Below are 25,771 nucleotides of genomic sequence, written 5' to 3' on the forward strand. Positions count from 1 at the left end.
TTGAACATACATAAGAATCATGATCTATTTTTAGAAGGAGACAGCCATGGTATCTTAGAAAAAAAATCAGTAATTTGTCAGCAATGTATAAGGTTTATTTTTGGTTCCACAGCCCATGATGTAAAATTCAGTGTTCCACTAGATGGAGCAGGATGGTAAAACCATCATAAAGGCCATTCCTCTTGCTGACCCATGAAAAAGTCAGTGTCCAGCAATCAGGGAGGATAGCAATTTTAGCTTTCTTCTGTACAATCACAGCAGAAAAAAAATTTCATCCTCTTCCAAAAAAAGAGCAACACACAAAAGAAAACATAGTGCCCAGCAATACTTGTGCCTTCCAGTGATAGAAAATGACTATTAACAAGCACTAGACAGAAACACTAACAGATAACCAAACACCATCAGAAACAAAACTATTTTTAACAATTTCTATCAGCTTTATGCTATAAAGACAAAATTTAGTGGACAATTGATAGAAAACATTTTTATTTTTTTTTGTAGCAACTGAACTTGCAAAAAGATCCGTGCCAAATGATCAAACATTAGTCACCTAATGGAAGACATCGCTACACATCAAACACTAGAAACAATGGCAAAACTTCAAAGAGCCTTCAAGAGACCTGGAGCTGTGCAAGTCATAGTAAAATCATCTGCCTGGTCTCTTTTCAAACAGAGCTAATTGCTGATTTACCTTTAAGTCTATCTAAACAAACAACAACAACAAAACCTTACAAATTTTATTTCATCAAACGTTCTTTAAGAGACTCAGCAGTAGGCACACAAACCACAGTCCTCCATTATGTGAAATGAGAAGCTTGCACTTCCTTGACCATTAAAACTTACTTCAGCTTCTCCAGAAGAAACAGAGTGTAAACTAATAAAGAGCAGTTTTAACCATTAACATTCCAAATTTAAGTCCTGCAATTCTTGAGCCTACATTAATGAAAATACCAATTGTCACAATTACCACAAATACCTCACAAAAAAAAAAACCACAGAACCATACCTTATTGCGATATGTGATAAATAACTGCAAACATGCAGCAGTCTCTCTCATGACAATACTAATTATCACAGTGGTATAAATAGCAGAGGGGAATGAATCATTCTCTGATATGTGCAGAAGGTACACAAGCAGAAATCTTGGTGACTGATCACAGGCTGCTGCCTGCGATTGTTGCTGCCATCTCTGTTTTCAGACAAATAAACTGCACTAAACCCAAAAGCTGCAAACACGGGCACGTTTCACACCATCATACTTTCCAACTTATTAAAACTTGCTCAGTATCTGAAGTTGACTGTCATTTAGAAAGGAACTGGTGTAAGAGGAAGAAGCGGGAAATTTGCTGTCAGCCGAAGGTGTCTGCCTGTACTAGGACCACCTGAAAGTATCAGTGAGGTTTTCAGTACCAATATTATCGTCTAACTGAACGCCAGCTTCTCTAGCTCTCCCTAATCGCTGTTAATCAGCCATTCACTCCATAGTGCACCCTCTTCTTTTCCAAGGTATGGAAGACTAAGCATCAGGACTATCCAAAACACTGTTACTAACATCCAATATCACTGTCAGTATGCAGCAGAACAGAAACGATACTTACTACTGTGCACAGTCAATCAGCTGATATTCATTAGACCTCTCATAGCAGGCTTTCACACCTTCGTCTTGCCAAAGCGTTTTTGTATGTTCATAAAATTCCTGAAAGAATAAAAAAAATACTATCAGCAAAAAAAGACTTCTATACTAAGAAGCAGCAAACAATAACATACCGTTAGCACTGTAACAAATGGTAAATGGCAGCAATTTAACAAAAAACATTAAATATCCTTGTAGAAGCTGTGTATGAGTTCTGTTCTGTTGGCTTTCTTAGTGTCTTGACTTTGTAACACTTTAAAACACTTGAAGAATTGCTTCTTGATCATCTTGCCCCAGTTCAACTGTATTTGGAAGTCCTGGAAGAAGGGCTAACTTTTTCATTAATGACAATTCTGTAGGCATTTTTAGTGACCAATACTATTTGGTAACACCTGCTCTTTAGCTCACGGATATTATGTTTGTCTGTCAACATTTTTTTCTTCACCGAAACACTATTTCTCGGTAATTCTTCCATAAAAGCAGCAAATTATGAATAGGTTTTACGCAATTTTCCATTTTCCAAGTTAGTGGGGATTTCTGGGGACTATACAGACACCTTTATCTTAGTGCTTATATCAACGGATTTGTTCTTTTGCAGTGTAACAGCATATTGAGCTTCAGAAAAAATACACTGATGCAAAACTAGATCATGTTTTGATGGTGTTAACCTTAAAATTATAAACCAAGATATGAAAGCAGCCAGAAGTGCAATGCCTTAGTTTTGCTGAACCTGTAACGTAAGTACAAAACACAACCAGAAGTCCCTCCTTCTTTGCATATAAAAGATGCCCTTTAACTCTAATGGGGGTGTGTATTATAATTAATTATATTTCTGGCTATCAAAGAACTTTGAATAGACCTAGAAAGAACAACAGCATCTTTGTAACTTAAATACACACACCACTGTATGCATTACTTTTATCAATGACCATGGACTTTTCCTGGGTATATCTCAGAGCTTTTCAAATGTTTGGGACTAAACACTTTAATTTTGATTTTTAATGGGCTCTGTTCCCCTATTTCAAATCAGCTTTTCTGCACCCAGGAGAGCACACAACCTTTAAAGTAGTTGCTGTATACATTCTGCCGCCCCCACCCTTGCCCCTTTTCTTAGGGGTGTGTTACAGAAAAAGGATATATTATTTTAAATAACCATTTTACTACTTCAAGGTCCCTCCATTAACTCAGCTTTGGAATCATTCCCTCTCGGGATATCGGTGTCTTACATTCTTTTACTATCAGCGCAGTACAAAGAAAGAAGTCCTCCTTTCCTATCAGGATATTAACTACTACCTTAACCGTATCTCAACAGTAGATGCTTTGAAGGGTATCTTCAAGACAAGTAATGGCATCTTAAAAGTAAATTCAGTGCTGCAGATTTTGAAGCCAACCACAGTTTTGGCAGGTAGAAGATGCATACATGATTGTGTGATCACACAGTTGTGAATACCAATGATGGAAACAACCAATCAAATAATAAATTTGATCTTGTTTTCATTGCTATTGAATGCACACACATGCACACACACACACAAAGAACAGTCAATGCACACTACTCATCTAAAAAAAATCTTTATGGTAAATTTTTCTTCCTACTTCTTTTAAAGACAATACACACTTTATACATTATATTAGATGTATCTTTATGGTTTGTTCCCTGCTTTTATGAGTTGTTCATGAGCAAAAAGAAAACCTGAATTTATTTCATATGTAGATAAGTTTTTACATGATTTCAACTATCAACAGATTGTACAAATATTTATTGTTAAAGGAAGATAAATTGCAATATTAATTCCTGTCCTCAGTTTTCTTTCTCCCACTACTGAAATGTTCATTGGACGCTTTCATTTTGAAGGTTTCCTATTTTTTGGCAGTTGGGGGGACTGGCAAGTACCTTCAATCTTCAACTGTATCACAGCACAGAGACAAAAATATCTTTCCTAAGTAAAAAATGAGCAGGAAGAGAAAGTCAGGAAGAGAGAGGGTATTATCTGGAATCTCACCATATTTGAATCACAACTATTTTGGGGTGGCTTCATTTATTTATTTTTAAAACTAACAGCAAAAAACTAATACAGAACCTCTCATGACTCATTTAACTTATTACTACAAAGTTGGGAAGTTGTCTTAATTGAAAAATTGAATTGGCAATTGTATTTTGTTGTTGTTGAAACAGCAGCTGATTCAGATGGACATAAAACATCTAAATTTCCAGCTTATCAAGATAACTTACACCAGACCTCAGACAGTTAATTGAACTATTTGGCAGACATATGTTTCTAAAATAGATATCTACTTCAAACTGGGGTCAGCATCTGCCAAGCCAATTATCTCCAAATATACCCCAAAACACTCCCTTCATCCTGCATTACAGTCAGTAAACAAATAACTAGGCAAAGATAAGTTCATAAAAAAATGTAATAAAGCATAATAATTCTTCATCAGCTACAAATGTATATTGAAAGTGAAAGGACACACTGTGTTAATGAAACAAGATCATGGCACAGTAAAACTCTCTTGGCAGTAGAAAGAAGACGAACTTCATGTTTCAAAAAATCTTTTTGCATCCCCTTTCCCTTCCACTACAGTTCTCCCTCCTCTTGGGCTTTTGTCCATGTCTTCTAACATATCTGACTTTGGCTTCCTCAATGAGCCCATGTGAAATTCACTAATACACAGGCAGAGGTGTAATTAATTGCCTGGAATGCTCGCATTTTACTACATACTACTTATTTAGTTGATAATTTCCTGGATTGTTCAGTATGATAATCTGAGACACGGGAGTATCCCAATGTTCTCCTCATTCAGAGACCTCTCATTAGAAAGTTTCTTCTTGAGCTTGGATGCCTACTCATTCTGCAGTCATTTGCTGATAGGCTTCTCCTGTGCCTCTTCTCCAGCATTGTTCTTACATATTATTTAAAAATAGCCATAATCAGTTCGTCCTCCCACATTAAACCCAATCCTCCTCACTTTCCAATAGCCCCTCTTGAATTTTGCTATATCTACCCAGGTTGGCATTAAGAAAAAGGCAAGAACACAACATAAAAATGTTCAGATCTTATACTGATTGGCTGAAATGTCTTGCAATCACACAGTTTTTAATGACCTATCAATCTGTAGGAAGACGAACCTTCTAACCACCACGAAAATGAGACACAAAGTCCTTCCTCACTCAACTACAATATTCCAGCAGAGAACTGAAATAAAGCAATTATTTTAAGCAGCTTATCAACTCCGTCATACCTTGTGGAAAAAAACATTTCGAGTAGTTTCTGCAATCAGACTCTTAAGTGGGATGAAAAGTAAATCCAGTTCCTGGCCCTAGCATAAACACATTGATAATAAAAAGCCTAGGATTTAGTTTGACAGAACTGTTACATATTGTTCGGCAGAGTCCGCCTTGTGTTTTAAGAACAGTTCTGAACTTCCCAGAAAGTATGTGGATAACAATAATCAATGTTTTTGCCTTGTTAGGTCAAATTAGCAATAAAATACTTAATACTGCCTTTATGTCTGTCCTGCTAATCTGAGCTATAATCAGCAGTACTTTTGCAATCCTTTCAATATGGCTGTTAACTGTCCATGTGGACTGGAAAAAGAATTCAAGTCCACATTCTTTGAACTTTTTATTAGCATTTCAAAATCGGGATCTACAAAAAGTAATAAGTAATAGATTATTATACCAAGAAGTATTTTTTTTTCTTTTTAACTACATGACTTGTGACAGCCAAATATGAAGATCCCTTGTTAAACAACCTTTTGTCTTTGGGCCACACCAAATCTATCGTCACATAATTAGGGACTGATGCCAACCCAACTTACACAACTGTAAACAAGGTATGTAGGTGTTCATCAATGAAAAGTTTGAACCAAGCTTAGAAAGTTCAACTCGTGCTTTATTAGAAGCTTAGTTATACCACAATGAGTGATTTTGGGATTAAGACATACTAGATAGTCACAAAAAAAAAAAAAAAAGATTTCCCCCTGTCCTCCCACTCCCAAAAATACACCTACACTAACCACAATTCTGAAATAATATTTAAAAAAAAGAATAACATAAGAAACCCTCAGCATCCCCTTTGAGTCATGGAATGTAGCCTGGGGTAACTCTCCGGGAAGACAAGCAAAACCACAAGATTTGTTATGCATTTAGGTGGAAAAGGGGCTTCAGAGGCCACCAGAAAAATCAAGTCAGTAACAGGGTTGGTTTTTTTTTTTTTTTTTTTTTTTTTTGAGTTAAATAGGTCTAATTTGTATGAGTTCTCTAAAAATAATGAGTTAGGAAACAAATTAACCAAAAGTAGCAGGCAAATTTCCTGAAAAGAAATAGCCAGAAAACTAGTCCTTACATGTCTGCTTCTTGTTTCCATAACACTGATTCATTTGCTGGCACGTCCTAATATAACAGACTCTACAGCAGCATCAACACAGGTTTCTCTTGCACTAATAATGGAACTCCTAATAAAACAGCTAAAATAAACAAATAATACTAAATAACATCTTGGTTTAAGATGATATTCCACTTTAAACAGGAATTAAACATTAGGTTCAAAACAATCCACAGTATTTGAAAAGTATGGTTCTATTAACCATTCTTGCCTTATGTGTACTTAAAACCAAAAAAATATTCAAGTTATGTCATTTTCCATTTTAAAAAAAAGCTGCAGTTACACAATACACACCCAAGATCCTGTTTAAACTATAGCTGAAGCTGTGTAAAGCAACAAAAGTCAACATAACTGATGACAGGCAGCATGGCATCACCAAGCAAAGTGAGAATTGAATTCTTCCCAAGACTTTACACTCTTCAAAGTGCTAACATAACCCGAAAGAGAAAAATCTTTGTGCAGAACACTTAGAGAAAATTATGCCAACGTAACACACATATGAACATAACAATCAGGGTTTGACTTTGAATGAGTTCAAACTGCACAGGGGCATAGTTTGGATTCTGGGCACAATCCCTACAAGCTTCTGTGAAGCTATAAAACCTTGGAGAAAATGCACTGACTGGATAAACCTTCTCTGGTCTGACTTAGATAACTCAAATATGAAGGACCATGACTTGCTGATTGTAGGAAGCCTCACAGGAAATCATACCATAACGCTACAGAGTTTTAACAGTCATAGTCATGTGAAAAGAAATGCGTTTAAATATTAATGTTTTGTTTAGCAGAAGACACCTTCACCTTCTGAAAGATTCCCAATACAACAAATAAACAGCTAACAATTGTATATTGCCTGTATTTGTTTATAGGAATGCAATCAGACCTTTGGAGAAAAAAAAAAACAAACAAACCATGAGCGGAAATCATCATGTAAAAGGGATGCTTGTAGAACAGTACTTTGCTTCCAGAAAGATCTAACCACCATCCTGGATTAAAAACGGGGTAATGCAGAGTCTAATCAAGTAAAAATCCTACTTGCAGTACAAAATTTCAACAAGTTGAGTAAGTGGCAGCAGGTAAACAGCAGTTTTATTAAAAGTCAACCAGAGAAAGTGTTAAAGAACTTGGAGGTCGAGTGTTTTGGTTGTAAAAAAAATTAATCCTCAAGAGAGAAGCTCCAGGCCTGGGAAAAAATAAGGAACCAAGATCGGCTTTTGAGAGGCATTCTGAAAGAATAAAATATTAGTAGAAAATGAAAGAGAAAAACTGGACATACTGTCTACACGGTTTTGTTCCCTCCAAATATATAAATACTCAAGAGACTTTTAAAAAATGTTTATGAAGCAATGTTTTATAGGCATTAGGATGTTGGCAGGGAAAAAACATTGGCACAGTAATTGCGACTATGACACCATGTTCACAGGAACCCTAGCATGGACGTGCAACATTACTTTTTCTTTGTAAAACCATAATATAGGGCGGATCTGGCAGCAGAATAGCTTATTTACTAATTCCAGCAAAAGTCAATGCCACTGAAAAAAGAAAAACCACACTACCTACTAAAAGGTGTGTACAGCCATTACACAATGTTGTGGTTAAAACTGGGATTCAATTCCTGGGCAAAGTTCAGCGTCCCATGGAGTTGTGCATTTCATAATAAGAGTTTTAAATAGGTCAGCCACTTACAAGCCTAATGATTAAAGGTCAAACTAAATCAGATTCTAACTGTAAAATTGTATCTTGGAGGACATTCGCTTCCAAGATTAAAGCTTTTAAAAACAACGCTGACCATTGGTTTCAACCCTCTTTACCAACATGCTCTGTATGGTGGGGGCACACAAACTCCGCTTTCGGGATGGGCAGGCAGCGGTGCTGCATTCCCCTAATGACCTGTATTAGGGCACCACGGGATCACGGGGCGGCACGTCAGCAAGGGGTATTCCAAGACAAACTGCACAGGTTGATTTTTCTCCTTTCAGGATAGGTAAATACACAGCAAATTGATTTATTTTTTTATTGCTCGTATCTGAAATCAAGCGATTACTATTGACTGTAAGGCTACTCAGTGAAGGAAGCCAACGGTGTCTTGTCATTCTCCCCGTTTGGGCAGGGATCCTACAACGTGTTAAATTTGTCAAATCAGACAGTTTAATAAGGCACTTACTTGAATAGGGAAACATCTGCATTCCTAATGGTGTGAACAAGTGTTAATTATTGCTTGCTATTTTAGGGAAAACATGCCGATGATATCACAAAGGAAACGCATACCTACAAATAGTTGAAGATATTCTCCAGCTACTGGCACATGTCCAGAGGCGAATACAAAACTCTTTGGGAGAGGCCAGAGTACTCAGCATTTCCCATAACTGAGTCAGAAATACTTTCAGCAAGCATTCAGCCTCATTATCAATAGTTTTTCGTGTTTAGAAAGAAGAACAAGGCTAAAATATTTTGGGCGTCTGTTTACGTTACCTCCACGTTTCTAGTAGTACAAACAAAACCGGATGTTGCTGCAAGAAGGGATAATAGGAAGGGAATTTTATTTAAGAAATTCCTGTCAAGCTTGAACTTTCATTTTTTCCCTCTGTTACGTTTCAAAAGGCCGCAGTATTTGCGAAATGTGATTCTATACCCATTATACACCACAGCGCCTTTGGTTAAGTCTCCAATAGCATATCAGCACACCATCTCCCTTTCATTTTTACTTTCACGAGATATTTCATCACCGCAGAAGCTTAATCTGTTGATACTGGAACACTACTCAGATTTAATTCTTTCATACAGCTCCTATTTAAAACCCATCGCTCTCGTTAGGGAGGAGGAACTCACTCTTGGTGAGAGCACCAAGATGGAAGGTCGGCAGGTGCGGGCTGCCCATTTGTCAAGGCTTCGCTGTAATTTTAAACCAAGTAATCAATATTCCTCTGCTTCTTCAGGATATACTTACACGTGAAGAGAAGGTAATTCATTAACGAATTAAACCCACTACTAGCATAAAAGGCTCAGGAAAAAGTCTTCTATACCATTTCAGCTCTCTCTTGGGGCAGCAGAGAGCTGTGACAGAGGCATTGCAACCAAGAGCTATTTTTACAGACCTCTGGCTAGGAAGGAAGGTTTAATAAAACTCTGAGAAATTTCCTTTGAGCCTTAAATTAGGGTTTGGAAAATATCTTTGATACTACGTCATTTCATTGCTTTTTGTGTAATGAATATATAATAAACTTAAAACAAATAGTCAAATCAAACGACCTTATTGCCTTATGCAACTGCTGAGAACAGCGCCACTTCGAATAACGCGTTGGACATGGGACCACACTGCAACTTTGCTGTCCCCTTTCAGGTTAGAAACAAAAAGCCAATTTTTGACAGAAACTTCCACCAACAGAAAAGGGTAGAAGTTGATTTAGAATAGGAAGGAACTCTCTCTCAAGACAAATCCAAAGGAACGATCACTGATCACCACACAACCGTTCTGAAGAACCAGAATCTGTATTTACAGAAGTATTCATAGACTCCAAATGCTGTTTACGTGAGGAGATCAGGCTTGCATACATTTACAAGAGATTAATCAAACTTCTGTTTACTTTCTGGGATTGATTTATTTATTTATTTTAAAAGAGTAAAAGCTACCCAGTTTTCCTGAGAGCTTAAGAAATCTTGGTTTTTATTGGAACGCTGAAGAAATGTCCTAGGATAATAAAATATCTTGAAGTTATGTAGCTCATACGTAAGGAAGGTTACAAGTGAAACAAACAAATGAAATGTGCTTTTGTAAAAGTCCAGGTCAGGAATATTTCCATGCTTTCACTAGTATCAAAGACAACAGACATTCAATACATGCATGTAAAAATGCACATGCTTTACTACACTGTACAATGTCTCGTGTAAGTACCTAAACTACACCCTGAACTTAGTATTTATTTTTCTACAGGAGCACTGTTAGAACTACTGAAATCATTTGAGCAGCCCTGACTTTCCAAGAGTTCTACCTACTTTGTAGGATAGTCCAGCTATGTGCTTAAAAAGGATTATTTGTGAACATAAACTATTTTAAATCTCATTTATATCCTTCACCTCATATTTCAAATAAATGAAGATCTAATCATTTTTTTCTGAACCCAAGCGAAACACCTATAGGGAGACAACGATAAACACCACAATTAGGTCATGAAAAAGAAAAGGCGAAAGCTACTCTCAGTTGGAGATGCTTTTATTGGTCCTACCAAGCAGAAAAGAGAAAATCTGGAAAGCTGGAATGTGTAACCTCCCCAAAGGCAAGCTGAAAACCCTGATGACCTGGGGGTTTTCTGAAAAGCAGGAGTCTACTGGAAGCGATGCGTGCCCGCATACCTTTAGAAAACACGACATACCTGGCAGCAACAGACGTGTGCGGGATCAGAACGGTCAGGCGTGCAGGGCTGCCTCCACCATGCACACACCTTCACGGCCAGGCGAGCTCTCACCAATGTCCACTTGAGTTTCACAGGGTGAAAGGCCTGTGCTTGTGGATCTGTCTCGAGATCTGGGACCTGACATTATGATTCTTTAAATTCCATCATAACTTCATAAGCTAAGGGCACACACCCTGCAGCTCTGCTCCATATAAAAGTCTCCCTGCTGGGAAATCACTGATGACTGTATGTAAAAAGGTAACTGCACAACTTTTCCATCCTACGATATATTGCATTTGGTACTGGAATGATAAAAACAACTTCTAAGTTTAGCACTGAGGGACGTGTGTAAAAACGGCAACAAATACGCGACGGAATCAAAACGTAAGATGGATTACAATACTTTTCCACTTTTCTCATTAGCTACTTTCATGCTTGCCTGAGCTTATCCTTGGCTTATCTGACACAGCGTAAATTAAATTAAAATCCCAAATTCATGACTTTTAGAAGCATGTTTACCACCACATTTCCTAGTCTTTGAATGCAACAGAAATTTGACGCCCAAAGGTATTTTTTATTGTATGCCCAAAAAGCATATCCACGGGGTAATTTGCACATTTGCTACGTTGCTGTCTTAACATAGACTATCACAGAAAACCTTGCCAAGCCACTGCCATGCCAACCAGGCTCACAGGTGAAATTTTATTTCATCTATGTGTACACCAGTATTTTGTGATAGTCTCTTACTGTGATTAAAACCAGAAAATGCTTAAGAATTTCTATATTAAATTTATGCCTATTTCCTGTTTAATTCAGCTGACAGCTCTTCTCTTTCAACGTAAATTGAATTAATCTGTTCTTGTACTTTAAGACTGCTCTGAGGAAAACAAAGAAGATGTATCAATAGAAATTAAGTCATGATTTCTTCAAATGAATTTCTAAATGTGAACTTATGAACCTACAAACATGGTATGGTGGGAATTTACTTGATAAAAATACAAATGCAGAAGAAAGCATTAGCATTTACTTCGAATGCTAATTAAATAAATTAATAATAAAGTAAAAGTGTTTGTTTTTTTAATTTTTGTACAATAAAAATGGCTACACTACAGAAAAGATCTGCAGATAATATCATCTGGAAGTCCTGGAATGTACATTCTCCAATTTAAGGAAATACTTCATCAGATTTCAACTGAACTACATGAACACCCCAGCTGAAACACTGCAGAATTCAAAGGACACGTTTCTTTAATTTTCTAGCCAATAATACCTTCATCTGATGCACAAAACTGAAGCATAAGTAATAACAGAGTACCCATTTTCACTGCAGTTAGAAATTGCTATTAAAGGCAAGGAAATTTGGATTATCAAAAGGTGGGAAAAGTCATTTCTGCAGATGCTGCCACATTTAAGAACCAAATCAGGTAGAGCAGAAAGAACTGCAGCAAAGAAACCAAGAGATTAATCGCTATATAGAAAGCAAGGCTTATTATTAAAACTGCTTAGCTCTTCCATTTAATATCATTTCTGTTCACAGAAGTCAGAAGGGAGACTTTTATTTCTTAAATACATGGGTACTCATAATTTAGGCTATATTTAAAGTCCAAGTGCTGTAATATTACTGTTCTTCAGAATAACTGCTCTAAATATGTATGTATTCCTAATCAGCGTTTTGACTTTCTGGAAAACTTTAGCAGTCAAAAAACACGTAACACACATATATACAAATTTATTTAAATAGCTTTACATTTAGGTGTAAAAAGAAAGATCTTCCCATATTAATGGCAGTGTTTCTAATCATACAATTTACTAAATAATTTTTTTTTTTAGATCAAATTCTCCTTGATTGTGAAAAAAGCTCCCCATAAATTATGAATGATTGTACAAAAATAACAAAGCTTTATTGATTCATGGACCAAAAGAAACAGGAACAGTAAAACACGTTCTTGAAAGTGGTTTGCGCTGAATTCACCTAGGGGCTGCTACCAGACAGGCATCCCTGAGCTCTCCTCTCCGCCACGCGCCGTAAGCAGCTCAGTTAAAGCATCAACGTGAGAGCACTGGGGCAAACTCCTGCACATCCGAAAACTTGCCATTCCAAACAACAGCCACTATATGACTGCTGTCGAAAAGATGGCCACCAAGAATTTGTTTGTGAACCTAAAAACTAAGTTCTGTAATAATATTTGCTTTTACTTTTAAAGATAACGTCTAGTCATCAAATAACTCAGATATTAAACTTATAATCAATATATTTTCATTTCAATTACTCATGAAAAAAAGTTTCGTGCCAACATAGTAGTTCTTCATACGAGGCAATGGGCTAACTGTTCACAGCTAGATCACATAAGTACAACCTACGGTACTGCACACTGAAGTTGAAGAAATGCTGATACTTAAGAATTACTGACTGTCTACTTCCAATAAATAGGTTGTTCCAGTACATAGTAATGTCAGAATTTGCTAGATGTTGCTATTCTTTTGTAAGAAAGAACATTCATATCAAGCATCCACCCATGTGGACAAAATCAGAGATTTCAGGAGATCCATTTGCAAATAATTCCTAATTACACATGCTTTAAATGTGAGAAACAGAAATGAATTCAAGTGGCTGTCTAAAAAGAAAAAAAAAATCAAGGAAAACTAGCTTTAAGTCTTGTTCAGCTCTGATGAGGTAAACTCAACTGGATTACCCAGAAGTCCGTTTAGAAGGACGTGTTCTGTGTAGATAAGATAATGGAGATTTAAAAAAAGAATATGTAAAGATTACTTCTGAGGAACTAATAACATAGCACTCTGCTGATACTGTCTGTAACACTCCCTATTCGTTTTTATTAGCAACGTTAACATTCTTCAGTTAAGATGCTTTGGATATCCACATTTTCTACCACTTCAGTACTTCAAGATGCTTAAATACATCTTTGGGATCCATCTTGTAACACTATTTTACAAAAGACAAGACATACAGAACATAAAAAAAAAAAAAGGTATACAGGACAGTGAGGTGACTCGCTTAAAATAATAAAGCAAGTCTGGACAAGAATGAGTAAGAGCCCCCAATTTTCTGATAGCTATCCAAATTCCATACAATATGATGCAGACACCCAAGAAAACAGGCTCTGTCTCCTCACTTTCCTAGCTTCCCAGGGGTACACCCACCAGAGAAAATGTTTTGCCTTCTTCCACACCCCAAAATCTGCGGCACTTAATACGGCCTCCTGGGAACGTCCCCCATTAGGGTGAATGTTTGTCATTACATTATAAAGCTGGTGATGCTGTCAAACCAGAAAAGCTCACTTCTTCTTCCATGATGTATTTAGACAGGAAATAATAATATATCTACCATTACAGAGATCAGGGTGATTACCTACAGGGACAGATAATTTTGTACTGTTGCCTACATAATTAAGGAACGCTTTTGGCAGCAAATAGATCCCAGTTCACATCTTACTGAGACTGTGTTATCTTGTATTTTTCTTCCAGATTTTGGTGTTAAAACCGTTTTAAGGATTCCACCTTTGTCTCTGACCCTGCTGCATGTTAACATACTACACAATTTGTACCAAACGGTCGATGGGCCATGGTGTAAGGCAGCCCTCCAAACTGATTCCCGTTAAAAATAACCTCCCTGAAATAGACGAGAGAAGGAGTAGGGGTTACTGGGGTTATTTTTAACCTGAACCGGTTCAATGGTCTGATTTACTCTAGGGACGCGATGGAGGTTTTTTTGGCACAACTGCGAGTGGCACATGATGGTGTGGCGGGAGAGGGAAAGGGATGGCTGTGGGCAGACGGGATGTTAGGCTGGCTTTGAGGCCGAAGCCAGCATGTGGTAACGCTAGGCCTCAAAGACACCACTCAGAAACCATAATAAAACTATTCAGCAGCACTGGCAGTGGGAGATCCAAAATAACTACAATGGAGCAGTGTAATAAAAAATAAACAGGGACCAAAAAACCTGCAGACAATTTCACCAACACCCTAAAAACTATCCCATCTCTTCTAAAGATACATTTTCCTGGATACACTGGAGTGGTTCCGCAGTTATTTCAGATTCCAATAGCGAACATTGTGATTCTTTTTGAATGTCATCTTTCTGAAGCGATTACAGTATTTTCAGGGGATAAATCTCCCACAGCTGAGTCCGGATCAATTAAAAATAGGCAGCTGTAAACACTGTTCTGCTATTTTGAATATTTTATTAAGGGATTATGACCCAGAATAAATAGGTTTTATTTGGCAGCTTGATTCAAATGGGTTGAGCATGGTAAGAAAAATGGGCATAGAACGAGAGCATTTCCTTTCCTCTCCTAAAAGTAAGAGCAAAAAGAAAGGGATGAGTAAAAAAGGCCACTATTGCAGTTGGTACTAGGGATGGAGAAAATATCCTAACCACTGTCTGGTATGCAGAACAGGAATAAAAATACCACCTCTATAAGCCAGCCCATCCAACATCACCCTATACTTGAAACAGATATACAGCTAGTTGGAGTATCAAAAATACTTCTGAGGTTGATTTTTGACACTGAAAATATACAAATATAATTGTATTTTACCTGAAGTGAGCTAAATGTATCAAGGTACAATAGTGATAGGAAAGCCATTTGGAAGCCTCAACTATCATTTGTTTTTATTTTATATTTCAACTAATGGAATAGCTGCAAAAACAGCCTGAAATTTGGATTTGTTTGGTCTTTGCTCTTAAACACCATATCATTAAAATACTTGTAAAGCAAGTATTATTCTGGTCTCACAGAAAATTAAGACCAAAATTAAATCTTAAAAATTTACGATAACTTAAAAAGCAATTCTAGCACAAACTCGGGCAAGATTTCAAATTTATTGCTCAAGCAAACCAAGTTTTCTACTTGTTTCATTATAGAGTCTCAATGATGAGCAAAGTTCATTCCATAAGTCCTAAACCATCTGTGATTTTGTCCCTCTTTAAAGTATTATTTACCATGGTATAATATTAAAATACAAGCCCAGCAGCAGTAATTACATATGAGCCTTCAGATTTGTACCATACATTTTCACAGCCTCACTTCTAAGGCTTTAATGCTCAAGTGGGTTTTTTTTTTTTGCTTGTTTTGTTTTTTCCTTTAACTTCCTTTTTCCTTGCTTAAGCTAATTGTGCTGGCCAGTAACAATTTAGTCACATGATAAAACTCAACTTGAATGAAGACAATGATGTTGGTCCTCCTTAAAAAGATAACCTTTCATTAAAAAAACTGGCACTGTAGCATTTTAGCCAAGAAGAGCTTTCAGTACTTCTCCACGGAAAGCACTGGCCCTCTGTTCTCAGTGCTCATTCAAACTAGCAGGGCTAGACTTTTTTGGCAAGGCTCAGCCATTTAATGCCCTGTCATTTTTAGCAACGATATGTTTCCCAATGATGCAAATAGCATATTACATACAATATTTATCAGTGCTATTCATCTTAACAATAGATTACATGAACTTGATTAGACTTCTGTTGTTTCCATTCTGCTCTGTCTTAAGAAAAGTCTATGCAATAAGCCTAGCAATAAGAAGGATAGATTTATAGATTTAACTCTCCCCCCTCAAAAAAACATTTTGCCGAAATAAATCAGAACAGTACATTACCCATGGATACATTACATTCTCAATCTATTTTTAAGTCCACAATGAGCTAAGGTAAAAAAATACTTCACATAAAAGCATGAGCTTAGTATTCAGTTGTTTTGCCTAGAATACTACTAATTAGTGCACTCCACGCATTTTAAACACACTTATGTTCCTAGCCTTAGAAATACTATAACCCTTAGATGATTTGTAGGGGACAGTTCAGAAACAGTTTTCACCAGGTATCTATGATTGCAAAATCTTAGACTTATACAATCCAGAGAAGATTACAGTGCCTTCAAGGCCTTGAGGTAGGCACGTCTCCTGCATGCACAATGTAGGACAAAAACACAGGTTGTTTAGAGGAACTTTTAACAGGGTGCAAGCCCCACGACATTTCTAATCGGCTGGTATCTGTAACGCTTTTATTGCTTTGAATTTATATATCCTAAAAGGATTTTATATGCTCATTGTTCAAATCTAGAATTTGCAGACATGGACTGAAGGCATCTTGTTTTTCATGAGATTTTTCTATGGCTACTGCATAGAAGCCTTGCAATTTCTTACACTAGAGTTGTGCTAGTTTTATTTGAGTAAAAAAGGTTCTCCAACTTTCACTGGATCAGTCACAGTTTTGAGTTTGTTTTTTTCTGTGCAATTTACATTTTAGAAACTGTTTAAAACATACTGAAGACAGGACAAATCGGACCATCTCTTGGTCCATCAGCTTCTAGGCTCTTGCCAGTGGTATATATAGTATGGCGAAACAGCACATAAGGTACACAGAAGGAACTACAAATTTGATTTATTAAATACTGCAATAGTTTAAATCACCAGCATGATTATGTGGACAGAATTCCTTTCAGTAAGTACTACTCTTTTCCTCTCCCCATATGCTATTATTTGTATTCAAGAAATCTAATTGCTTAATACCAAGTGGGATGAATTAATGTCTCCAACATACTAATTTTTCAGCTTTAAAGGGAATGTTTAGCCTACCATTGCACTGCACCAACATTATTTTTAACTTGAGTTTTTTTTTAATTCAATGCTGTATGCTCTACACAAATGACACACATTTCCTATAAGTCAGAAACTGCAAAGCAAACAGATGGAGACACAGATGAAAAGAATTAGAATATCAGACTACTAAAGTTGCTCTTTAAATCCTAGAATCAGACCTCTATACTATTACCACACTGTAAGGTTCCTACGTTTCTTTTATACTACTTTCTGCCTTTCACATCACACTGAATCTTGCTACTGGGAAACTTCAATTCTAGCCCCAGCTGTACAACAGGTGATTATAAACAGATTTACGTGTCTACTTTAAAATTCTTCATTTAATACTGCCTCATGTGTAAGAAGGATGAGGCCTCATGTTCTAAAGACTGTCCTTAGTTGGAGAAGAAATTACAGAATACTCGTGCTAAACATTGATTCTGATTCAGTGCACTGCTTGCTGAAGAGCTTGCTAAATGTTTAGGAAAACATGAAGGGGTATTTAAAGGGAATCAAAAAGGCTTTCTGTATTAAAAGTGTATCGCAGTAGGTACTCATAGCCCTCATAACAACATCTCCTTTGTACATGAGTGTTCTTTCTCCCTGTCTTCATGTTTCTCCTACAGCAGAGCAGATGAGTGTCAAATATTATACTGAGGAAAGTATAGCTTTGTAACAGCTGAAACATGATTCCCCATGAAGAAAACGGAAGAGAGAGAAACTAAGTTCTACAACTCAAAACATATAGCATAACACACCGCTAAACACTGCTAAAAAATCCCCCTCCCATCTGCATTAGCACTCTATATAGGAAAGGTTTTAGCTGCCAGTTTATGAAATTCTCTCACTGGAGTACTGGAAGACAGAGAAGATAACTAAGACTTCCTTAGATATAATGAGGCTATTTCCACTTACAGAAAACCATACTTTCTTCAAAGTACTTTTAATTACTCTATAGCAATTATTTTATAGAGGTACCTAAAGATCATATATTTCTGATACTATGCACTGAGAGTTGGCATCCAGGGACATCCTAAATCTTAACTTGATTTAAAATACATAATTAAAATGCAGGTTCATTTTTTCATGTACCGAGGGACAAATCCAGGAATCAGATACATAAAGGAGCTTATATAATCATCAAGGGCAGAGGGAGCCAATGGTACTCCTTCAAAAATCGGTCACTAGTGTTTAGAACCCCAACCCTATGAACATTTACATATGAAATACTTGAGTATATCGATGAAACTAGCCATTAGTCAAAGTTAAGCACATGCGTAAACCTCTGTAGACTCAGGGCTTAAAAAATTAACACAATGCCTTTGCTCAGGAAAAGAAAAACTAGTTTTATTGGAGCACAGTTATTCTTCAAGTTGCATGTCTTTCACAGTTACTCTTTCAAGTTGCATTTCCAAAGACTCCTCTCTGGACTTGAAATTATTTATACACCTGGTAAGTACATCTCTATCACTTATACATCAACAACACAGCACATAAAACCACCAGATATTATTTAGTCACAGAAGCTGATCACTTACGTTCAGAACCTCAGTCCACTTTCTGGTCTCTCCTATCCAAGGATCTCAGAACGCGTTGCAAACGTAAAAGAACAGACAAGTGCAATAGTACGGGGGGTTGATCATTGCCGTCCCTACTACTACTTAGTGTAAAATAGCCCGCTTCTATAACAAGATACATCTATAAGCAAGACCCTTAACATACATTTTCGTACTAGCAAATACCACCTACAAAAAGGACTTCACATTGATTAGGAAGGGCTCGCTACCCTGTATTTTACCAGAGATAATGATTATTGAATATTCATTTTTAGATCAAAAACAGCTGTCAAAGTAAAAACAGAGCTTCCCTAGTTGTATCTAACAAAAATATCTCAAACTTTTTAAAGGCAGATTTTTTTTTTCTTTCAGAAAAATACGTATAATAGATTTTCGCTATGTGGAAATTTAGATTCAACCAACACTAACTTGAAGATATATTCAAGAAGGCGGCATTTCACATTGGAACTGAATAGGAAATCACATCAAAACTCTTCATTTGTTTTCAGTGCATGTTTAGTATGAATTACCTTGGCGCACACATGCAACACATGCCTGGCTTATTCACTTACTGCTACACAACTACCTCTTTCAGAGGAAAATTAAAAACAACAACAAAATAAAACACCATATTCCAACTCAATGGAAGAAAAAATCTTCTCTGAGACAGAGGAGAGAAAGAGAAGAATCAAGTACTTCGGTACATGGTAGGTCACAGGAACTTGTTAGAGCATTGTTACAGATCACAACCTGAACTATCACAAAACAATGGGCAGTATGAGAATTGCAGGCACCCAGCCAATTCAAGAGGACATGAGGTGGAGTAAGGAGCTGCTGTCTTTTCCCTTGAATATTTTCCTAAAACTATCTTAAAAGTATGAGATTTTGTCCCCTTACCAGAAAAAATCATCAATGAAGGGAATAAATATTATATGAATATAAATAATCAATGAAGAGAATATAAATATAACACTGAGAACTGTCAAAATTAGTGTCAAGTTAAAAATCTCAAAATGCATTGATTTAAGTTTCTTTAACCTAAAATGATTAATTTTGCATTCTATGTGCTTCAGAAGAACCACACTTTCCACTCTCCATAACCTTTCTGCACCTGCTCAACTTTGAAAATTAATGGATTTGAAGATGACAATAACAGTATCTCCAACTAATTGGCAATATAACATACGACTTTTGCCTTGTACACAAACACATTTTTTTTTTCTTTCTAATAATGGCTGACAGAAGCTGTTAAGTTCCCAGAAGCAGCAACAGTTGCAAAAGGTAACTCACTGTTTTCACAGACTAGCTTGTTCAGTAATGTTTATAAATCAGAGCTAGGAAAAACTTGCTGTGCTGCAAAGTATCCCATACTTGACTACTATTTGCACTTCCACTTTTCTTTCAAGCAGCCCGGACTGACCACTGCTAGAAACAAAATTCTGGAGTAAATTGATCATGAGTTTGAAACATTATAATAATTCCTACTCTCAGCTCTCTGCAACATTACATAGAAAGTGAACAGAAGCTTTGAAACACTCCTGTATTGCTGCAAGTATAAAGTACTTCAAGGCAATTAATGAAAAATATCTTCTCAGTGTTTAAGCGTTCAGTGGTTGCAAAGTGTATTTTCATGGGTTTCTGCTACTTGTCTGGTTGAGATACAGTAGAAATTAATCCTGGTGAGCAGACAAGTTATACCACCAAACAAATCATTATACTTTCTGCATTTAGTCTGGGGCTGCAGGGATTTTGAATCATTAACTAGGACTGGGGAGGGCTGGGGCAAGGACATAGTGTGTGGAACCTTTGCAGAAAGTCTGGCTGACACAGCTGTCAGAGAGCACGTCTGAATCAGCAAGAAATCTCTACTATTCTTCCAAAAGAGAGAAGTACAGTATCACTGAATGCCAGCTAATTATCAACCAACTGCTGGGCATAACTTCCCTCCTTTTGGGCAGGGCAGTGCCCAACAATATCCAAACATTACTGCCCATGGTGCCCTTCTTAACTGTAACTGATCATTGCAATAGGGCATAAGGAAGGAGAACGGATCTCTGTGTTCATAAAGGATCAGCCTGAATATATCAGCCATGTTGCTATACACTTTATTTGATTAGCACTGACCCAAGACAGCTACTGTAGTAATTCCCAAAGACCAGATTTTTTTTTTTTTGGTAAATATTTACTACAGTGCAGTGAAAAATAATCATTTGTAAAAAAGCATGACTGCAGCCAATTAGAATTATTTACTTACCGGTGGGAAATCAAAGTCTATCTGGTTAGCTAAATTTAAGATGTAGTCGATTCGAAACTGGTTCTCTGGATTGGCTAGTTCAACTGGAGGTGCCAAATTGCCCATTGCTGTCACTATCGTCTGCAGAGAAAAAATAAAATTATTGCAGAGTATGTCTAAATAGCTAATCTTCAATAGTTAATAATAGCTTGAAAGATTACCTCTATAGCTTCTTTAATATTGTTCTTAATATCCTGAATTTTCATTTTCTTCTCCCTGTAATAATAAAAAAAACCATACTAAATTTATAGGCCATAGAAGCAGAATATCTTTTTGAAATAGAACATGAAAAGTATTCTATCAAAGCTATATTGTTAATATTGAATAAACTGCTCTCAGTACTGAATACTTTTCTAGATAGACTTGATTAAATATCTCATACCTTTTCTGCTTAAACAGCAAACGTCTATTTGTCTCAAAAAGTCAATATTCAATTATGGTTAAATAAAAACTTACTGCAGTCTTTGACTGGAACCGAGATATTCTGCAAAATCTGATTCTGATTCATTTTAATGAAAAATAATAGAAATGCCTGAAAGTTATTTAGCAAACATAAATTGGAAACAAGGAAACAAATAGAAAAAAAAGAGTAAGTTATTAAAAGTAGAAACAAATGAAAGCAGACCAAAGCACCTCGAGTTACAAAAAAATTAAAGCATGAAAATGATGTCATAGCAGAAAAAGCTAGAGCAGAGAACTCGACACAGGCATTCAAACAGTTTGGACGTAAAATCTGAAATCAATAGTGAAGGGCTAATTCAAATATGTAAAATTACCTTTACCTACAAGCACTAAATTAGGCTAGAAAACCACTCTGAATGCTGTATATGCACACTATCATATGGGATTGACTGCAGCCAAATTAAAATGTGTAATGGGCTCAAGCAAGCTACAGTGCAAACTATTGCCTCTAGTCTATCTGTAAGGTATTTTACTGCATGGCATTTGCAATTCTGACAATAGTTATTTTCAATGCTCAATAGTGCAATCAAATGAAATGCCTGATCAAACATTTAGTATAACCAAGAATTAGCTTGCTAAAGGTACAGCTAGCACTGAGTCTGTAAACTGTAACTTAGTTGTAAAGCACCATGACAAAACTTTTACATTATTAATTTCTTGCTATACACAATATAAAATCACTGCTTTGAGGTAAACCGAGTTAGCCAAGTAATTACCAAAAAAACCCACCCTAAATTGTCTAAGTGACCTTTTAATCTTCATAAAACTGTTTTACAAAACATTTTAATTACCTGAATATTTATACCAACTGTTTTTAATATTTTTCACTTTGAGAACTAACATTTTCCAGAACAGCATCCCAAAGACCTGACGCTAACAACAGTATACTTTCTTTTTTATCCTTTAAAAGGTAGTGCTCACACTTTCAATTTACAGACTACAGCTTGAAAATTCTCAATTTCATTAGTTAACTAAGTCCTCATATTGTAAATGCTTTACATTATTTTTCCTTTCCATAAATATTCACAAGCACCAAAACGAAACTGAAAGCACATTCACCAATCAAGAATGCAGAAGAGCAGAAAAAAAAAAAAAAGTACTGCCTAAACAACAAGGCAGACACAGACATCCAAGAGGAGTGGAAATTTTGGTTATCAAATGAAAGATTAATACAACTTCTGTAAAAGACGGTCAATGACAACAACACCGTGCCAGCTGCATGCTACTCTGCCTTTCAGACGTGGGCTTGCAGGATCACACTATACATTCTACCGCTGCGAAAGCACGATTGCAATGCAAGTCCTGTCTTACAGACAGAAAGCAAACAGCAGCATCAAATCACCTCGTTCTGGATGACTTAGCTGTACTAGAGAACACGTATGAATCAGCAGCCAAACCCTACCGAACAGAAACACGATTATCTTTAAATATCGGCTCCTCGTCACTGACCACAATGTGTATTCTCAAAGCTTTGGGGCACGGCAAGGAAGGTCAGCGAAGCTTGATGCAGAAAGAAAACAAAATCATCAATAGTTGGACGTAAATTCTTGGTTTCACTGGAATTCCTGGTCTACCCTATACACCACCTTATTCCTCATATTCTCTATCTGAAGACTACCAGTTTTTTGCTTCGGGGATTTGGCACTGCTGATGGGAACAAGGCAAAGAGCCAGGAGAGGCCAGAAGCAGTGAACAAAGGAAAATAAATAAGACAGGAAAAAAGAGGAGAAACTGAGGCTTTTTCACCCTCTTCCTTCCCATCTTCAATCCTTTCTCTTACCCCAGTACTTAGGAAACTCTTCATTCCACACACCCAGCCTTACAGTAGGTATAGCTTTTGGTTAGTGCACATATGGCTGCAAAGAGCCGCTGTTTTTAAAAATGACGTTCCTTTAATTAAAAAAACAAAACCCAAACCAAAACAAAAGCATAAATAATGCTATGAAAGCAGGAAATGTTTGTCATTGACAGTGTAAGCAATTTGTCTGGCTTGATTTTGCCTCCAGTTTTCAACTAGGTCTTGAACGTGATGAACACATGCAGGGATTCTGTTCCACTGAGATCAAAAGGACAACTGGTATGCCCAAAGTGAATGAAGGTACTAGCATTTTTGAAGGATTAAGGAAAAAACTAATATTCAGACATTTTGCTTTGTTTTGGAACATCAGTAAGGAACAGACATATAGAAAGTCTTCTGATTTTTACATCAACTGTAGTTAAGATTTTTTTCCCCCCTAGAATTCTCTTGGATAACTTTCTCAAAGCATTAGCTAAGTGCAAATTCCCATTCTTCCATATAATACAAAAAATGCAGTATTTTTATTACAAGTTTTGGTCAAACTTTTATATTTACACCTCCTCACAGAACCGCAAGCTCACCGCAGCACCGTAAGGTGATGATGAATACGGAGCGATGTACAACTCCAGCAATTAACAAACTGCTTGCTAGCCATCACCATCTTTACAACAAGAATACTCATAGTTCCTATTTCTGGTTTTGTTGCCATGGCCCTATAGCATGCCGAGTAAACAAGGAATCCTATTACACAGCAATGAATGTATCATGTCATTTTGTGTTTTGTAATGTTTACTAAGCATAAATTTTCCATGACAATGGGATACCTTATTCTTCTGAAACCCAACATGTTCTTCATCCAACACCTTACCTACACCTGTGACTTCTCAAAAAAAAAAAGGGGGGGGGGCTGTGTGTGAAAAAGATGTTAGTCAGGGACTAATGAGGCAAAGCAAATAAAAGCCAACCACCACCTCTGCTGCCTTTTCACATTAAGGTTGCACCTTAAATTTCCAGAAGGAATTGAACTTGATTTTCTCCAACCATGAACACCCAACGTTCATCTTAGAAACAGATTCTTGCTTTTTCCTTTCTTATTCCCGGGTGCTGGCACACAATGGCGAAAACGAGAAGAGAAAAAAAGCTGCTCTCCCCAGTGTGCTTCTCTGGAACAGGCTGAATAGATGCGAAATGCCACCGCGCTATCACGGCTAATGAGCTCCCGATGGCTCTGCAGGCCTGTTCTGTATCTGTAGATGCCACAGGTTAATAAGGTCATATTTTTAATCTTGTTTAAAACTTTTGCTTAGGCTGCGTAGGGGAGGCCAAACAAAGCATTAAACTCTATTAGTTGAGGATTATAAGAAAAATCTCAAATCCTGCTGTTTTCAATATTTAAATGGGCCAAAGGAAAGCTGCACATAGCTTTCAGGAAAACTAATAAAGTCTATTTTAGGCACTATAAAAAAAGATGACATTTTAATACAAGTAACATGAAATTAGAATGACATAAAAGGTCAGGAAAATCAAATATTCCTTGAAAACAAACCTAATCAGTGTTTAGTGAAGAACAATTCCACCTGTGGCTGAGCTTTACTATTTAAATGACAGCGTTTTCAGTCAGACCATCAAATCTCATGCAATGAAAACATTACCAAACAGGTTATCAGAAAGCAAACTAATTTAATTTTAATGTTCCTTTCTGATTTACCTTCAGATAATAAAAACAGCCCTTACTTGGAACTTGGAAAAAATATTTAAAGTTTTAAAAAGAACTTGCCAGAAAACCAAGGATTCAGCTCATGGGTAGAAAAGGAAAAAAAAATACAAATAAGGTGAAATGAATGGTTGAAGCAAAAACATGCTATTTTCTTTTAAAGACAAAATTAATCACAGATCTTGTGACCCCATTATGTCATTTATCTGACAGGTTAAGAAGCTGTACACCTTGTTGCAAATTTCTACTGCAGAGTTCTGACAAGATAGAAAACAAAAATACAAAGAACTATCTAAGTTAAATCAGAATGTAGTAGATTATTTTTTCCCCCAAGCAAAAAAAAAAAAAAAAAAACGGGATTTATTTCTTCAAACCCCACAAACATACAGTAAGGTAGCAGGAAAAGAAATCCAAAGCCTGCAGGACAACAAAACGTATTTTTTTCGTTTAGAAGGAAAAATAGCCATAACATCGTTATCATTTTAAGACACACCAATTACCTATGTTAATGAGAAAATCATCACCTTCCCCCAAAATCCGGGGATTATATAGGAAACTCCACAATTTAAACATATGAATATTTTGGGAAGCATGCATTAGGCATAAATAAAGACCACTGTGAAGAGGTGAACTTAATGCTGCGGGATGCATCATGTGAGTGAAAGTAAAAAGACTTTGATCAGATAATATGCAACAGAAAAAGGCTTTTAATGAGGGTAAATTATGATTGCCAATTAATCACGCCATGAACAAGGCCTAAAAAAGGAACCTACCCTGCAACATGAGTACTTTACAATGTGAATACAAAATATTTGAACGCTCTTTGCATATTGACAATATAAATGCTAAACAGTCATGTTTGAAAAATGTCATTTTCTTCCTCAGTTTGCCTTTTAATACATTATTTCATATGTGCAGCCTTAGCGTAATAAATAACGCCAAGTG

At 36.5% G+C, this 25,771-nt stretch overlaps 1 protein-coding gene across 5 annotated transcripts in view; it reads right to left on the minus strand.

Moving 5' to 3' along the window:
• GNAS (GNAS complex locus) overlaps nucleotides 1-25,771 on the minus strand; it is a 151,988-nt gene that overhangs the window by 39,727 nt on the left and 86,490 nt on the right. For all 5 annotated transcript variants that reach the window (XM_083801790.1, XM_083801791.1, XM_083801792.1 and 2 more), the window contains 3 exons: nucleotides 21,014-21,068; nucleotides 20,814-20,933; nucleotides 1,599-1,696 (listed from right to left, as the gene is read on the minus strand). In XM_083801790.1, the coding sequence (XP_083657916.1) occupies nucleotides 1,599-1,696; nucleotides 20,814-20,933; nucleotides 21,014-21,068 (273 nt within the window). The remainder of the gene's footprint in view (nucleotides 1-1,598; nucleotides 1,697-20,813; nucleotides 20,934-21,013; nucleotides 21,069-25,771) is intronic.

The sequence above is a fragment of the Anser anser genome (genome assembly GCF_964211835.1).
Source record: "Anser anser genome assembly, chromosome: 16".
Taxonomy (NCBI): domain Eukaryota; kingdom Metazoa; phylum Chordata; class Aves; order Anseriformes; family Anatidae; genus Anser; species Anser anser.